Genomic DNA, 18,549 nt, shown 5'->3' with positions numbered 1-18,549 from the left:
TTCTCTCACACATGGTGGTAAAATATACAGCCTCACCAATAACTAAAACAGTGCAAACTTGCCAAGACCAGCTCGGTCATGGAGACCCTAACCCAGCAGCACTGGAGGAATTAAAGACTCAGACACAGAAATAGAGTTCAGAGTGGGATCAGGGGGCTGACAGCCTTCACAGCTGAGAGCCACGAACAGAGTCTGACCCACATATTATTGACAGTAAGCCAGTGCTAAGCGTTGCTTCTATAGGTTATAGATTAGCTAAAAGCATTCCTTATAGGAAACACAGCATTTTTAGCAAGGAGCAGAGAAACAGGCCCTGGCTGATTATCTGCAGCAAAAACATGTTAAAGCACAGGCCGCTCCTGCTATTGTTTGTGGTTTGAGCAGTTTTCTGCTCAGGGCGGGGGCCAGGTTTTCCTTGCCCTGCTCCAGTAAACCAACAGCTTCTAGCAGTGTGTGTGATAGTCATCACGAGCATGTCACATTGCTCAGAAATCTTGTTTATGGCCAGTTTCTTTCAGGCCTGTTTATGACAGGGTTAGGGCTTGCTACCAACACAAACTAACCTATAAAATTAGCAATGAATTTTTTTAAAAGGTAATTCCCAAGGATAGCAAGGATGAGATGAGATGAGCACTCTTTATTAACTAAATTCTGCTGGGGAGAGTTCTAAGTGGCACACCCTGCTGGGAATGTTTGGAAATATTCATCAAGCCCTTTAAAATGCCCATACGCAGCCGCGTGCGGTGGCTTATGCCTGTAAGCCCAGCACTGTGGGAGGCCAAGGCAGGCAGATCACTTAAAGTCAGGAGTTCGAGACCAGCCTAACCAACTTGGTGAGACCCTGTCTCTACTAAAAATACAAAAATTAGCAGGGTGTGGTGGCACACACTTGTAGTTCCAGCTACTCAGGAGGCTGAAGCAGGCGAATCATTTGAACCCGGGAGGTGGAGGTCGCAGTGAGCGGAGATTGCGTCACTGCATTCCAGCCTGGGAGACAGAACAAAACTCCATCTCAAAAAATTAATTAATTAATTAAAATGCCCATACCCTTTGATAGGAACTTACTTTAAAGAAATAATTATGTACATACATACTGATCACATTATTTACAGTAGAAACATTGGGAATAAACTAAATGTTCAACTGGAAATAATTCCCAGTTGAATTATGTTCTCCACGGTTGTGTCACCCTGCAGCAGTTATTACAGGCCCCTTTTTCCCCACTGCGGTGATATCCCACATCGCGCTTCCTTGGCTCATCTTTAAGGGGGATGCTGTTGCCATTGGGAGCTCCATAGACTTAGATCACTTAACATAACAGCTTTAAGAGATGATATACCTTCCGAGAGACAATCTTATTTGCAGCTGGAGTGCAGTGACTAATAATAATCACATAATGTAGTTTCCTTTTTACTTTTCTCTAAACAAAATAATGTTCATACAGAAATCAACAAAATAAGAAAAATGCAGGAAAGGCAAGTACTTTTATTGGATCTTTAAAACATGTTATAGGTATGACATCATGGAAATTATTTCTAGTGAATGCTTAAGGTAAAAGTCACCCACAGACTGTAAAGTTCCTGAAGGCAGTGGCTGCGTCTCCTTTTGCCTCTGCTGGGTGTGAACAGCGTAAGGTACTGAGCAGGAGCACAGTTAACACTCATCAGAATTTAAAATAGCATCGGTGGTGTTAAAGATAAAGAAATTGATACATTTTTTCTTATTTTCACTACTTACATAAATGTACTATGTACTCAGTTTCACAAAATCATTGAATTTAAGTATGATAAAAATCTCTGCCATAACCTGTTTAGAAAATTAGCAAAAATGAAGGGCATTGATTTTCATCTTCTCTGTATTTTTTCTATCTTCAGTTTATTACTGCTATAAATTATTTTCATGCTCATAACCATATTCCTTCTAAATGAGTAAAGACTGCCTTTCCTTGGAAACAATTCATGTTTATTTGGAGAGAAATTTTCACCAAAGTTTATGTAGTTAGCCCCTTAACCTTACTTAATTTATTCTGTGAATAGAGCCTTTTATAAGACTCACTTTCTTGAACTCCTGGCCTCAAATTCTCCTCCTGCCTCAGCCTCCTGAGTAGCTGAGATTACAGGCTCAGGCCACCACACCCGGCTTAAAAGTCACTTTCTTACAAAAAAAAAAAAAAAAAACCTTCATATTTTAAAACTACATCACTCTAAAATGTTACAAATAGGTCATCTTCTTAGTATGCATTGCCTTGTAAAAACATTGGTCAAGTCAGAATGTAGAGGGCCACCAAGTAGAAATGTGTAAAGATTTTTTTGCAGACTTGCTTAATAAGGCAAGGAGGGGGTCAGGTTGTTCTGGGGCCAGCAGAAGGGTCTGAAATACAGGGTGGTGAAAAGAGATTGTGAGTTTCCTTTAAATGCTTAACTGTCATTATTGAGACAGCCACATTTTGTGGGGCGAGCCAAACTGCTGAGCTGGGAATAGCATATGCTTGGAATCTGAATATGAATGAGGCCCAGGTGCCACACTTTACACGGATCGTTTGCTAAAGAGGCACTATTTGTCTAACAGGCAAGGACCAGGCTGGCAGGAAGGCTGGGTTTTGGTGCTGATCTTGTCACTAACTATGCACTCTTGTACAAGTCACTTTGCTTCACTATCCTAAGCCTCTTTTCTCATCTGAAAAATAAAGGGGTTAGACTTAGCCTTTTAAATGACATTTTTGCGTGTTTCTACTGACTATAAAATTATTACAGACATCTGTGTCTGATGGTAAGATAGTCTAAATATTCAGGAAAACTCCAAGTATAGCTCTCCTAAAAGTGGTATGTTGAATGTTAAAGAAAAGAAAAGAAGAAGGAGGAGGAAAAAAGAAAATAAAATGAAAAAAGCCTTTAAAAATGCATGACCGAGTTGGAAGGAAAGAAGGAAATTCTTTGGAGGCCAAAAAGGTCTAGAAAGTTTAAATCCAAAAGAGTAAAGCAAGTGCAGGAACTGGCATTTGCCTAGCTAATCCCTCATGATCGAGAGCCTCAGATTATAGACACTCATGGGGACCAAGAGATAGGGCCTGGGGCCTCGAAAAGGCCAGAGCAGAGGTCAGATCAAAGAATTCCTGTCACAAAGCTAGGACTTCTCACTGGCAATACTTTCAGTAGGTCAAGTAGAAAAGAGGCCACCCTGGCCTGGCACGATGGTTCACGCCTGTAATCCCAGCCCTTTGGGAGGCCGAGGCAGGCGGATCACCTGTGGTCAGGAGTTTGAGACCAGCCTGGCTAACATGGTGAAACCCCGTTTCTACTAAAAATACAAAAAAAAAAAAATTACCCAGGCATGGTGGTGCATGCCTGTAATCACAGCTACTCGAGAGGCTGAGGCAGGAGAATCGCTTGAACTCGGGATGCGGAGGTTGCGGTGAGGCGAGATCACGCCATTGCACTCCAGCCTGGGCAACAAGAGTGAAACTCCGTCTCAAAAAAAAAAAAAGAAAAGAAAAGAGGCCACCTTACAGATGATGGATTTTCACCTTGGTTCTAATGTAGAAAACAAGAAGAGCTCTTTTGATAATTCCTAACCATAAGCCTTCACTCACATAGTTTAGGAGCTGGAGTACATGTTATATCTGTGTGTTCTCAAGAACACCAAGCTGAAAACTTGGTTTCAAGGGGACTGGAGTTGGTGAGGCTACAAGATGCCTACAAGAAATAAACTTAAATCCTCCTTGAAGGAATTTACTTTAAGTTTCAAAGAATAAGAACCTACAGTTAAGAAAAAGTAGGCACGCATGAGGAAATAAGCCACTAAGAGTAAGCAACAACAGAAACTGTAGAGTCCAGTCTTCAAAGACTACAAATATTGTAATTATCAGATAAAGAATATATTTTAAAAGTGAGACTACAGATGTCTGAACTCTAGGACTGAATAGATTCAGATAAAATTTTTTGAGATTAAAATACTGCCCCCAAAATGGATACTATTTATTGTGGAAGATGAAAACTGCCAGACAAAAATAATTGGTAACTAAATTACAGAAATAATTAACAGGAGCCATTTACAGTGGTGCACTCTACTTGTGAGGCTGAAGTGAGAGAATCATGGGACCAAGAGCTGCAGTGTACTGATTGTTCCTGTAAATAGCCACTGCACTCCAGCCTGGGTAACATAGCAAGATCCCATCTCCAGAATAAAATAAAATAATAATGATAGGAAGAAGAAGAAACTAAAGTTATCAAAATCACATACCCAGAGATGAATATGTGTGTGTACTTGTACCCTGTTTCCATCATTTCCCATGATATCATGCACGTCTTCCTCTGTCATCAAATATTTTTATGATTTTCTTTTTCTCTTTTTTTTGAGACAGAGTCTCGTTCGATTGCCCAGGCTGGAGTGCAGTGGTGTGATCTTGGCTCATTGCAACCTCCACCTCCCAAGTTCAAGAAATTCTTGTGCCTCAGCCTCCCAAGTAGTTGGGATTACAGGCATGTGCCACCATGCCTGGCTAATTTTTGTATTTTTAGTAGAGATGGGATTTCGCCATGTTGGTCAGGCTGGTCTCAAACTCCTGGCCTCAAGTGATCCACCCCCTCAGACTCCCAAAGTGCTGGGATTACAGGCATGAGCCACCATGCCCAGCCAAAAATTTTTTTTATTTTCTTAATAAACATTTTTTAAAGTGGAATTGTTGAATATAAAGGTATGCAAAATTTTAAATCCTTTTTTATGATGGTCAGAAACCCTTAAGACTTACCATCTTAAAGAACCCATTTTTAAGTGTATACAGAGTATTAGCTACATGCACATTGTTGTGCAACAGAGCGCTAGAAATTTTTCGTCTTGCAAAATTAAAACTCTGTATCCAATGAACAACTTCCCTCTTCACCCTTTCCCCTCTCCTGGCAACCACCATTCTACTTTCTAAGAGTTTGGCTACATTGGATATCTCATGTAAGTAGAATTATGCAGTATTTGTCTTTTTGTGACTGGCTTATTTCTCTTAGCGTAAAGTCCTCATAGTTCAACCATGTTGTAGTGTGTGACAGGATTTCCTTGTTTTTGAAGGTTAATAATATTTCATTGTATGTATATGCCACATTTTAAAAATTCATTCATTTATCAATGGACAATTAGGTTGCTTCCATCTTTTGGCTATTGTGAATAATACTGCAGTGAATATGGATGTGAAGACACTGAAATCCTCTTCTCATTTATTTTGGCTAAATACCTGCAAGTGGAATTTGCTGGATCATATACTACCACTACCACTATTTCTATTTTTTTTTTTTTTTTGAGGAACCTCCATTGTGTTTCATAGCGGCTGCACCATTTTACACTTCCTTTAAGGATGCATGAGAGATACAACTTTTCCACATTCTTACCAGCACTTGTTATTTTCTAGGGTTTTTTGGTATTTGTGTGTATGTGTGTAATACTAGTCATCCTAACTGGTGTGAGGCTGTGTGTCACTGTGGTTTTGGTTTGCAGTTCCCTGATGAATAGTGATGTTGAACATATGCTTTTCATATGCCTGTTGGCCATTTGTATATCTTCTTTGGAGAAATGTCTATTCAGATCCCAATTTTTAGATTGATTTAGTTTTAATTATTTATGTATTTTGGATATTTATGTATTTTGGATAAGTGCTTATCGGATATATAGAATGCAAATATTATAGGTTGCCTGTTCACCCAGTTGGTTGTTTCCTTTGCTGCACAGGAATTGTTAAGTTTAACGTAGTACCATTTGCCTATGTTTGCTTTTCTTGTGTGTGCTTTTGATACCATATCCAAAAAATCATTGCCAAATCTACTGTCATGTCAATTTTCCACTATGTTTTCTTCTAGGAGTTTTATAATTTCAGATCTTACATTTAACTACTGAATGTATGTTGAGTTAAATTTTTGCTTATGGTGTGAGGTAAGGATCTGATGTCATTATTTTGCATAGAAATAGCTGGTTTTCCTAGCACCACTTGTTGAAGAGACTGTTTTTGCCCCAGTGTGTAGCCTTGGTACCTTTGTTAAAGATCATTTGACATTATTACTCCATGAAAGTTAGTTGAAAATGATGAAACCACAGTATTCAGAATATTACCCACACTAGTCCTCATAATAAAACTTTCAAAAATTGCATTTATAGTTTTTCAACTGGAGAACTGAGATTTTTCAAATGAGGTCAGGTTTTACTTATTATTTATTTTAGAGATGGGTTCTCGCTGTATCACCCAGACTGAGTGCAGTAGTGCTGTCATAGCTCATTGCAGCATTGAACACCTGGGCTCAAGTGATCCTCCCACCTCATCCCACAAGCAGCTAGGATAATAGGTGCATGCCACTCTGCCCAGCCAAGTTTTATTTTTTATATAAGCACTTTATTTTATTTTTATTTATTTATTTATTTATTTATTTATTTATTTATTTATTTATTTATTGAGACAGAATCTCACTCTGTAGCCCAGGCTGGAGTGCAGTGGCATGATCTCAGCTCACTGCAGCCTCTGCTTCCCAGGCTCAAGTGATTCTTCTCCCTCAGCCTCCCGAGTAGCTGGGATTATAGGCGTGTGCCACCATGCCCGCGTAATTTTTGCATTTTTAGTAGAGACGGGGTTTCACCATGTTGATCAGGCTGGTCTCGCACTCCTGACTTCATGATCCGTCCACCTTGGCCTCCCAAAGTGCTGGGATTACAGGCGTGAACCACCACACCTGGCCCCAAATTTTACTTTTTAAAGGTTTGCTTTTTCCACAAAATTTGAATCTTTCAGGCTAGGAATTTGGATTTGGATTTCAGAAGGGTTTGGGGTGCCTGAGGGAGCTATCAGGGTTTTGTTGGTAATTTACATCTATATAAAAAGTGAAATAACGTTGTTGTATTTATTAATGAGGGTGTGTTTCTGACATTCCACAGTATTCCTCAGTGAGCAGTTCTGTGAGGCATTTCCATCTTATCTCTGTAATGGGAACACCTACATTTTTGTGAAGACATTGGTTGTCATATCTTATGTACCCATGAGTCAAAGAACTGTGCGGGCCTGTGCCCTTCCTTGACTGCAAACCCTAAGGCAAGAAGGCCTGTTTGGACCACTCCCTCCCAACTTTGTTTTACGTTTCTCACCCAAACTTTTCTTCTCACATACTCATTCATCTCTTAAAAGATCACTGTATGGTTTTTATGTATATATTTGGTGGCTTATCTTAAACCTTTCTTGGAGACAGGTAGGATATACATTATTCAGGAAAAAAAAGCAAAGTAAAAGAAATATCCCTAGAGCAATGTTTTTCAAACTTTATTGATCTGAGCTCGCTCAGGCAGTTTAACAGACACCCATATACATTTCTGCATGGAAAAAATTAACTTTTGTTTTAACAAAAAATAGAGAGGGACAGAATAATTTAAAATATACTAAAGTGTGTAGACATATTCATACACTGAAGCGTTTTATTTTCCGGTAACATCAGTGGTAAGGGCAATGGTAAAGTTTTGGATGAGAACCTTAGCGAGGACTTACTGTTTTGGGTCAGTTGGCCAATCTTAAAATGTGGGGATTTTCAAGACCATCTTGTTCTGATTTATTCCCAGAGGCATTATCAGTAAACTAAAATACAAAGTATATTCAAAAAAGAAATGGTCAGTGTGTTTATCAGTGGACTGCTCTCATTAAAAGTGAGGCTTACGTAATAGAAAAAATATCACTCTAGGAATTCTAAGGGGAAGAAAGGAAAACTGGGGGGTTAGAGGAGTAGTTCTTCTAGAAAATACTACAGAAATTTCTGGTTAAAAAGTACTATAGCATTTCCTACTCATGTTAGTGTTCAGCTGTATCTGAAAATCCTCGGTAATACATACTACATTTTTCCCTAAGGCAGCCATTGCCTATTTGGGCAATTATAATTCTTTTTTAGGTTCGTCATTATATCAAGCCAAAATCTATCCTGTATACAGGGGAAGTCTATTCCTCTTCTCTATGAACACGCTTCAAATGTTTGAAGAAAGTGCTTGTGTGGTCTAGGTTCTCCACCCACTAGGTTAAGTTTACCTAGCCTCCTCTGCTGTTTTTCATGTGATGTGGTTTTAGGGCCCCTCTCCAGCCATGACAGGAGGTTGATCTGAGCTTGTGACTTCCCATTTGTTCTTTCTTCAGGTGCTTTGTTCTTTGCTAGATTATACTAGTCAGGGTGATCTCTTACTTTCTCTTAAGATCTTCCATAAAATTGAAACCTATAACTAAGCACACATTTGAAAGAATACATACACAGACTACTCTTTTTTTTTTTTTTTTTGAGACGGAGTCTCGCTCTGTCGCCCAGGCTGGAGTGAGTGGCGCGATCTCAGCTCACTGCAAGCTCCGCCTCCCGGGTTCCCGCCATTCTCCTGCCTCAGCCTCCTGAGTAGCTGGGACTACAGGCGCCCGCCACCGCGCCCGGCTAATTTTTTTGTATTTTTAGTAGAGACAGGGTTTCACCGTGTTAGCCAGGATGATCTCGATCTTCTGACCTTGTGATCCGCCCGCCTCGGCCTCCCAAAGTGCTGGGATTACAGGCGTGAGCCACCGCGCCCGGCCCATATACAGACTACTCTTAAATGATGTTTTATCTGTATTATAGATTCCCACAAGGTATTTCTTTTAAATTTCAGAAAACAAGAATTACAAGCTGGCTTCCAAATGAAACAACCTGCTTGTTTCTTGGCAAATAAGTATGCTTTAAGATGCATCATGTAGTTTTATGTTTTCTCAACATATTAAACAAATGTGTTTTTATTTTTGTGTTTTCAGATAGTGGCCAGAACTATAGTGCCAGTAGTAAAGGTGAACGACTAAGTGCCAGACTCAGAGCTTTACCTGGGACAAATGAACCTTATGAAAGTAGCAGTAACAAAGAAATAGGCAAGTGCTCCCCACCCAGTTCCTCCACACATAGCAGGTCTGAAGAAGACTGGTAAGATGGCCAAAAGGTGTCGCTGGGAATTCTTAAGAAATTGATATTTACAGATAAAATGTAAAATGACTTGGGAGACCATTTCTGTTCACTCTGAGTTATTCGTTTTGATTACGAGCCTGACTGGTTTCACGTTTATTTTGTTTTGTTTGTTTATATAACTCTAACATGACAATCTCTTTTGAAACCTAGATGCCTCCTATGTGGACCCGCTTGGCCCTCAAATAGAAAGACCAAAAACTGCAGCCAAAAAACGGATCGATGAGGATGATTTTGCTGATGAAGAATTAGGAGATGATTTGCTTCCAGAGTAATATTCACTTTAATATATTATTTATTAAAGGAAAGAAATTGCCTTATGAGACCATCCTCATGTTAAACCTTGGATTAAATATCTAACCTGTAATTTTTTTTCACTGTCAAAACTTTAAATAAGTGTATTCTATTCTGTAAGTATGCATTTAAGTTGTTTTTTCTTTTAAGGAATAAAAACAGGTAAAACTAATACTTTAGGCCAGTGACTTCCTTAGCTTTTTGAAAACATTGGCACACAGGAAGAAATAAATTTATAACACAACCTAGTACATATATGTGTATGTAGTCATAAAAATTTACCCTTATTATTGCAGTACATGCTAATATTTTCTATAGTTTCATCCAAACAAAGTGCTAGTAGTGAAGTCACTACATTGATTTCATGGCTTGCAACTTGAAAAACGCTCTGTGGACATAGCACAATTTCTATTCATACTTAAATTGCTTGGAGTTTGGAAATTCTTTGGAAGCTTTGCCTCGTGGGGATTAGAAACACTATTAAAAAATTATGTTTTGGAAGCAGTATAAAGGGTAATGGGATTAAATACCAAACCATAACCCTAGTGCTCTTTTCAGAAGTTCCGTTCTACCTCAGCCCAGGGGTGTGCACCAAAAGCACAGAGCAGTAACAACTCTTAAGATTGCTTTTCTCATTTGTGACTTAGCGGGGTGGGGGGCATGACTGCCTGCATTTTTCTTTAGCAATGTGTTTGGCTGGTCTAGAGTCTCCAGAGGAACTATAAGGATGAGGAAGTCAGAAGAAGTAGCTTATCTCTTAACACTATACCAAAGAGAATAGACCCCTCAATCTTACTTACCATTGTCTCTGCAATGTGCATGCTAGTCTTAGATGCAAGGGAGGAGGAAAACCAAAACTAGACCACATTCCTTGCTCCCAAAGTAGGTTATACTCTAATGGATGAGACATCCAACAAATACACTAAACATCCAGTATGTGCAGAGAATTAATTAAGATTTGGGGGATACAGTAGTGAAAAAGAACTATACCTTGCCCTCAAGAAGCTTAAATTTTGATGGGGAAGATGGAAAATATATTTTGTTTGTTTGGGGTTTTTTTGAGATAGAATCTCACTCTATTGCCCAGGCAGGAGTGCAGTGGCACGATGTCAGCTCACTGCAACCTTCACCTCCTGGTTTCAAGTGATGCTCCTGCCTCAGCCTCCCGAGTTGCTGGGATTACAGGCACGCACCACCACACCTGGTTAATTGTTGTATTTTTAGTCAGATGGGGTTTCACCATGTTGGCCAGGCTGGTCTTGAACTCTTGACCTCGTGATCCACCCACCTTGGCCTCCCAAAGCTGGGATTACAGGTGTGAGCCACCATGCCCGGCCAGAAAATATGTTTTTAAAGGACCCTAGATATTGTTAATTACAGTTAAGAGAACAAAATGGAGGAATGCAATAGGTAGTGATTATAGAGGAGGGACTCTAAGAGGTGGCCTTGGTATTAACATTAGAATGGTGAGAAGAAAGCAGGGTTCTGAGCAGAAGGAGCAGCACGTGCCGCACGCTGAAAAATGAATGATCCGGATGTGTCACAGGGTGATTGAGGTACAGTGACAGTGAGTGAGAGGGTTTGGGATCCAGCAATGTGGGTGGTGTGCTACATAGGCAGGAAAGGGAAAGGAGATGAGATCCAAAAGGTAGGCAGGGTTCAGAGCATGTACAGCCTTATAAAGACAGTGTGGATCTTATCCTAGTTACTATAGAACAGCTGCTAGAAGGTTTCATGCAAGGGAGGTGAGTTCAGTGCTTTCATTTAACCTTTAGAAACCAGTCATCACACTGGTCGCCATGAAGATGAAGTGGGCAAGTGGGATGGAAGGGAAGAGTGGAAACTACTAGCAGTAGCCTGGGTAAGAGATGAAAGCAATTGAGACCAGGTTTTTAGCAATAGAAATTGTGAGAATTGGTCAGACTCAGCATATATTTGGAGGCGGAGCTGAGACTTACTAATGGATTGGATGTGGATTGTGAGGGGAAGAAAGGAAAAGATGATGCCAAAATTTGTGGCTAAGGAACGGAGTGGCTAGTGTTGTCTTTTTAGTAAGATAGGAATAGATTTGGGGGGAATAAGTAGATGTGATTTAGCCATGTTAAGTTTGTCTCTTAAGCATTCAATTTGTGATACAAAGAATGCAGTTACTCTTTAAAGTCTGGAGGTCACAGAAGAGGTGAAGGCTACAGGTAGAGATGTGGGATCCGTCTGTGTGCACGTTGGACTTAAACCATGCAGCTGAATGAGATCACTTAGGTCTGAGAGTGAGGATAGAGAAGAAGTATAAGCAATGTGCTCGTGAGTACAGCACTTCGGGAGGCCGAGGAGGGTGGATCGCCTGAAGTTAGGAGTTCAAGACCAGCCTTGCCAACATGGTGAAACCCCGTCTCTACTAAAAAATACAAATGTTAGCCGGGCGTGGTGGCAGGCACCTGTAATCCCAACTACTCAGGAGACTGAGGCAGGAGAATCGCTTGAACCTGGGAGGTGGAGGTTGCAGTGAGCTGAGACCACACCACTGCACTGCAGCCTGGGCAACAGAGCAAGAGTCCGTCTTAAAAAAAAAAACACTTTTCAGACAAAATTTGAGAAAATTAATTACCAGAAGACAAGCTCTACAGAAAATGCTTCAAGTCCTACAGGCTAAAGGAAGATGATCCTAGAAAGAAGCATGAAATGACAGAAACTGATCACAAAGTTGAAAAATAATGAAAAGTACCAGAAAGGTATGGGGATATATAAAAGATATATGTTGACTATAATAATGCCTTATGGAATTTTAAGATACATAGAAATAAAATATTGACAATACTAGTCCAAAGATTGGGACTGGGTATTAAACGAAGTTTCTTGTATCATTCAGACAGTGCTAGACCATAATGAGGAGTGGTTTGCACAATGTACAATTAAAAAGCTAATGGTACAACTAATGAATATGGAAAGAATGATAAAATCAGCCAGGTGCAGTGACTCATGCCTGTAATCCCAGCACTTTGAGAGGCCGAGGCAGAAGGATTGCTTGAAGGCAGGAGTTTGAGACCAGCCTGGGCAACAAAGCAAGACACTGTCTCTACAAAAAATTAAAACATAAGCCAGGCACAGTGGCAAGTGCCTATAGTTCCACCTATTTGGGAGGCTGAGGTGGGAGGATCACTTGAGCTCAAGAGTTTGAGGCTACAGTGAGCTATGTTGGCACCACTGTACCCCAGCCTGAGTGGCAGAGCGTGACACTCTCTCTAAAAATAGAGAAATAGTAACTAATAGATAGATAAAATGAAAATTGCCACTTTATAACCACCACAATATTAATTAATCCAAGCAAGAATCATCACTGATTGCTAAAGCAAGTGAAGGAATTTTGATGAGAATAGCATATTTACATAGCCCCAAAGTTTTCCCCCATGAATTACTTATTAATCATAAGAGGAAGAAAAGAAATTTTATATTGGAGAAACCTGGTGGTACCTCAATCATGACCAAAGTTAACACAGCCAATAATGGGATGAATAAAACCCGTGTGCCTCCTGATGTAAGACACTGAAAAAATACAAGATTACCTAGTCAATATTCCTGCCAGAAAAACTAACCTGTGCTGAATCATGAAGAAATACCAAACTGAAGAACATTCGACAAAATAACTGGCCACTCCTTCTCAAAAATGTCAAGGCCATTAAAGATAAAAAAAAGTCTGAGGAACTATTCCAGATTAAGGAAGACTGCAGCAGGCTAGGTGCAGTGACTCATGCCTGTAATCCCAACACTTTGGGAGGCCAAGGCAGGTGGATCGCTTGAGGACAGGAGTTCAAGACCAGTCTGGCCAACATAGCGGGACCCCCCCCACCCTCTGTTCTCTACTAAAAATACAAAAAATTAGCTGGGCTGGTGATACACGCCTGTAATCCCAGCTTCTTGGGAGGCTGAGGAACAAGAATCGGTTGAACCCAGGAGGCGGAGGTTGCAGTGAACCGAGATTGTGCTACTGCACTCCAGCCTAGGCAACAGAGTGAGACTCTGTCAAAAAAACAAAAAACAAAAAAGAGAGAAAGAAGGAAGGAAAAGGAAGGAAGGAAGAAGAAAGGAAGGAAGGAAAGAGAGGACGAGAGAGAGAAAAAGGAAGAGAGAAGAAAGGAAGGAAGGAAAGAGGAAGAGAGAAAATGAAAGAAAAAGGAAGGGAGGGAGGGAGGGGAGGGGAAGGAAGAGGAGGGGAGAGGAAGGAAGACTAAAGAGACATGTCAACAAAATGTAATGCGTGATCCTTGCTGAGATCCTGGACTGGGGGAATTTTGCTGTAGAGACAGCTGGTGAAATGGGAATAGGAATGTACGGATGCTCCTCAACTCATGATGGGGCTGTGTCCTGATAAACCCATTGTTAAAACATATCACACGTTGAAAACACATTTACTACTCGATAATACCAGTCATGAAGATGAAAAATCATAGCTCGAACTATCATTAAATCCAGATGCTCCTCGACTTACCATAGGGCTGCGTCCCAAAAATCTCATCACAAAGTCGAACGATCATAATCGAACAATCATGCACTGGAGACCATCTATGTAAGTATTTGTAAAATGTCTTAATTTTTAGAATTGCACTATGGTTACATAAGTGAATGTCGTTGTTCCTGAGAAATACACACTGAGGTGTTGTGGGACAAAGGGTCCTGATTTCTGCAACTCGGTGGCTCAGTGGTTCAGAAGAAAGCGGTGAAAAAGCAATGTGGAGAAACGTTAACAAATAGTGGAACTGAGTGAAGGGTATGTGGACTTCCTTCATATTCTTCTTACAACTTTTCTGTAAGTCTGAAATTATTTCAAAATAAACTTTTTTTTTTTAAGCTAATATAGCCGGGCATGGTGGTGTTCACCTGTAGTCCTAGCTGCTCAGGAGGCTGAGGCAGGACGACGGCTTGAGCCCAGGGACTCAAGGTTACAGTGGGCTATGACAGTACTACTGCACTCCAGCCTTGGTGACAGAGCAAGACCCCATGTCTAAAAATAATAAATACAAATAAAAAAGCTCATGGAGGACAAAATATAATGATAAAAAACACTTGATTACCAAAGAAAGGCAGGTAAAAGAGAAATAAAGGAATAAAGAGCAGATGAGGCCGGGCGCGGCTCAAGCCTGTAATCCCAGCAGTTTGGAAAGCCGAGACGGGCAGATCACGAGGTCAGGAGATCGAGACCATCCTTGGCTAACCCGGTGAAACCCCGTCTCTACTAAAAAAATACAAAAAACTAGCCGGGCGAGGTGGCGGGCGCCTGTAGTCCCAGCTACTCGGGAGGCTGAGGCAGGAGAATGGTGTGAACCCGGGAGGCGGAGCTTGCAGTGAGCTGAGATCCAGCCACTGCACTCCAGCCCGGGCAACAGAGTGAGACTCCGTCTCAAAAAAACAAAAAAAAAGAGCAGATGAACAAAGAGAAAACAAGCAGCAAGACAGGACTTAAACCTATTTATATTAGTAATTACATTACATTAATAATTATAAAAATGCAAACTGAATTATATTAATAATTAGTAAATGCTAGTTATGTTAATACAGCAAATGTAAACAGAATATTCCAATTAAGTGACAAAGATTATCAGACTATTAAAAAACAAGACTCAACTATATGTTACTTATAAGAGACACATTTTAAATGCAGTCCTGTACCACATAACATGATTTCAGTCAGCAACAGACCACACAGATGATGGTGGTCCCATACAATTACAATACCCAATTTTTACTGTACCTTTTCTATGTTTACATACACACTATTGTGTTACAGTTGCCTACAGTATGCAATACAGTAACATGTTGTCCAAGATTGTAGCCTAGATGTGTTGTAGACTAAACTACACCCCATAGAGCCCAGTTGTATAGTAGGCTATACTCAGTTTAAACACAATCTAGGGTGTTCACACAGCAACCAAATCACTTTACATTTCTCAGAATGCATCCCTGTTGGTGAGTGACATGTGACTGTCTAAAGGCACAGATAGGTTGAAAAAAAAAGATAGAAAAAGAATGCTCATCAAGGCCAGGCGCGGTGGCTCACGCCTGCAATCCCAGCACTTTGGGAGGCCAAGGCCAGCAGATCGCCTGAGGTCAAGAGTTCGAGACCAGCCTGGCCAAGATGGTGAAACCCTCCCTGTCTCTGCTAAAAATTCCAAAATTAGCCCAGCGTGGTGGCGCTTGTCTATATTCCAAGTTACTCGAGAGGCTGAGGCAGGAGACTAGCTTTAACCCGGAAGGTGGAGGTTGCAGTGAGCCAAGATCACACCACTGCACTCCAGCCTAGGCAATAAGAGGGAAACTTCATCTCAAAAATACGATAAAATAAAAATTCAGAATCTTAGCTGCAAAGGGGAGTCAAGTGGGACCTGGGGTCAAGAAAGTGTTTATCAAACGCATCAGAAAAGAAGGTGGGAGACATCAGACTGGGTGGGAGTAAGCGCATTTGCTGGTTGAAAGAAATGTAAAAGCTCTCATCTGTGTCTGTGGAAGGTGTGAGGAAGGAATTGGGCAGCAGAGACTTGAGGAGAGTGAATATGTAGATTAGTGATACTGGAAAAGACCATAATTGCAGAGGTGTAATAGGATACTTATGTTGAAAGTTAATCTGAGATTTGTGGTCATAACTCAGAATTGAGTCTATTCAGCTCAGTGGTATGATTTTTAAGATGGGATTCTAGGCAAGTACAACAGAGAAAAAAGGAGAAAGGGATTAAGGGTGTTTGCAAGGGTGTGGTGAGTGTCGAACTGTGAAATCTAAACTAGACAAGAAAGGACATAAGGACTCCAGGGTGGAATGGTTAGTGAGAAGTGGGAGAAGGTTGGATGACGGCAGAGAACTGCAGGAGTGGGCGAAAACAGAAGGTACCTGTGTCAGGGAATAGGATATTTGAAATCCGATGTTCGGATATGCTGCAGTTATTGGCGACGACGAAACCTTGGATATGACCATATGACAACAATTGAGATGAGAAATAAAAGACCACTGGAACTAACACAGTCACTTAGAAATCAGCATGTAAATCGTCTCTGCGGAGGTTACGGTGCCAGGAATGATCAGCAGGAATAACGGTAGATCCAGGAGCTGAAATCGGTGAATCAAGTGAGTGACCAGGAAGGTGACAGCAATGAGAAGCACTATCAGTAGGAACATCCAAGTACAGTTTTGTTTGTTGTTTTTTTTGTTTTTCTTTGAGACGAAGTCTAGCTCTGTTGCCCAGGCTGGATTGCAGTGTGCAATCTCGGCTCACTGCAACCTCCACCTCCCAGATTCAAGCGATTCCTCTGCCTCAGCCTCCTGAGTAGCTAAGATTACAGGCATGTGCTACCACGCTCGGCTTTTTGTATTTTTTTTAGTAGAGACGGGGTTTCCCACATGTTGGGCGGGCTGGTCTCGACCTCCTGACCTCTTGATCCGCCCGCCTAGGCCTCCCAAAGCGCTGGGATTACAGGCCTGAGCCACCGTGCCCAGCCCCAAGGACAGGCTTTTAAGGAAGCGCAAGAGGCTTGGGTAGATTTGAACATCAGTAACCCACGAAGATGAGTATGCAAGGAGCCAACCGCATACCGGCTTTTGGAGTTACAGTGCCTAAGGATGATTTAAAAGATTTTCCCCAGCAGCTTGCCTCACCCTAAGCAGTCCTGCAGCTGTGCTGGTATTGGGGGTGCTGAGTAAACCAGGGGATGAGGGACTGGAGAGGCTTCAAATATAGCTTGCGTGGCCACACTGCAGATGTCTTGGTTTTAAGGGAACACGATGAGCCTGCTTTTGAGTATTTTGTTCCCTTTTTTCACTTGCATGTCTTAGGTTTGAACTTAATTATTAACATACTTATTTTTCATCTTCATAAATATGTTGAAATTTGAGGGGAACTCATAAACATTTGCACCTATTTATAAGACTTTTTCTCAACTGATTAGTCTCACAAAGTTCAACTTTGTTCTGTCAAATAGGTGAGCATTTTCAGTCACTTGTAACGAAAACTGCTGGAAAGTAAATATTTTCCTTCCCACTTCCAAGGTAATGGGGGGGAGGGCGGCGGGGAAAACGAGAGAAGTTGCCATGTTACCAGACAGTGGAAAATATTTTGTTGAATAATATACAGAACTAAGTCTGGTACCATGTCACCTCATATAGGAATGGATGCGGAAATGAGACAGAGTATTTCTATGAAACTCTCATAATGATACTCTCCTAAAAGCCTCCCACGCTTCCTTTTTCCCAATAAAAACTACGCAGCATTTGAGTACTGAAACCTTTATTCCCATTTTACTGGAAAGTAAACAAAGAACATGAACAATTTACTAGTCAGAAAAAAAGTGTTTTATAACCGAAAACAAATATTTGCCAAGAGCTGTAAATTGCTTTAATCGCTTAAACTGGAGTTTTCAGTGAGATTTTTAGCAGATTACCAAGCTCCTTAGTTATATAACATTCAAGGCATAGAAAAGTGTTTTTCTTACAAAGCACAACTGAAATGTAGTTTAACTAATGGTTTACAATTCAGTCAAATACCAAAGCTGCAAACCATTTAGGGAGTCATCAATTACATAATTTGTACTTTCAAAAAGCTTACAGCTGGGATGGGTTGTTTTCAAAGCACGACTGCTTTAAAATGATCATATTCATTAGCCTGCCACCTAGGAAGCATTAAGCGTTTACTTGCAGAATGAACGAGCGCGTTGTCTTGTGTTACAAAGTATATAATATAGTTCATTTTAGTTTCTTCATTCGCAGACAATCAGGCTCATTTCACGTGACTGCTTGCACTTAGAACTCATTTATCACGGAGTAGGAACTCTCCAATATCGTCGTCATAGGCCAAGAGAGGCCCGTGAACAGCCATGAAAGTGCCAGTCAGGGAAGGACGCAGTGCTTTGTTTTATAGTTGTTGGATAGAGGCACAGGATCATTTCACGTTGTTGAGGAGAAAGGAGAAACAGCCTCCTCCCACCTTGTTAAAAAAAGAGATTTTAAAAAATCTCTAATTTCCTCGAAGTACGGAATCTCAAAAGAGGTAGCTCTAAGGAGAATCCCTCTGGGTTTGAGTGCATTCCTCTTTCAGGGGGCCTATTCCCTTCTTGGACTGCTTTCCTTAACAGAGAAATCTCTCTGAGCCAAAACTCGGCCTCCCCCAACTCCATCCTGTCGGCCCCACTTTTCTGCTCCGGAGACTTCCAGGCCAGTCCCTACTCCTCCTTCAGTCAGTCGGGCCCGCAGCCGCGACCGGCAGGGCCAGCCCTCTCCTCCCCCTGCGTGGCGCAGCACAGGCCCGGA

The 18,549-nt window shown here is 41.1% G+C and overlaps 1 protein-coding gene across 2 annotated transcripts in view; it reads left to right on the top strand.

Annotated features, from left to right (window-relative positions):
- The window catches only part of IFT88 (intraflagellar transport 88), a 134,894-nt gene extending 125,384 nt beyond the window's left edge, over window positions 1–9,510 (top strand). For both annotated transcript variants that reach the window (XM_011951333.1, XM_011951334.1), the window contains 2 exons: window positions 8,771–8,881; window positions 9,126–9,510. In XM_011951333.1, coding sequence (XP_011806723.1) covers window positions 8,771–8,881; window positions 9,126–9,247 — 233 coding nt within the window. In that variant the 3' untranslated portion in view covers window positions 9,248–9,510. The remainder of the gene's footprint in view (window positions 1–8,770; window positions 8,882–9,125) is intronic.
- The last annotated feature ends 9,039 nt before the right edge of the window (window positions 9,511–18,549 follow it).

This window comes from Colobus angolensis, unplaced genomic scaffold, assembly GCF_000951035.1.
Source record: "Colobus angolensis palliatus isolate OR3802 unplaced genomic scaffold, Cang.pa_1.0 Scaffold318, whole genome shotgun sequence".
NCBI lineage: Eukaryota > Metazoa > Chordata > Mammalia > Primates > Cercopithecidae > Colobus > Colobus angolensis.
This window is presented reverse-complemented; position numbering and strand designations above follow the sequence as displayed.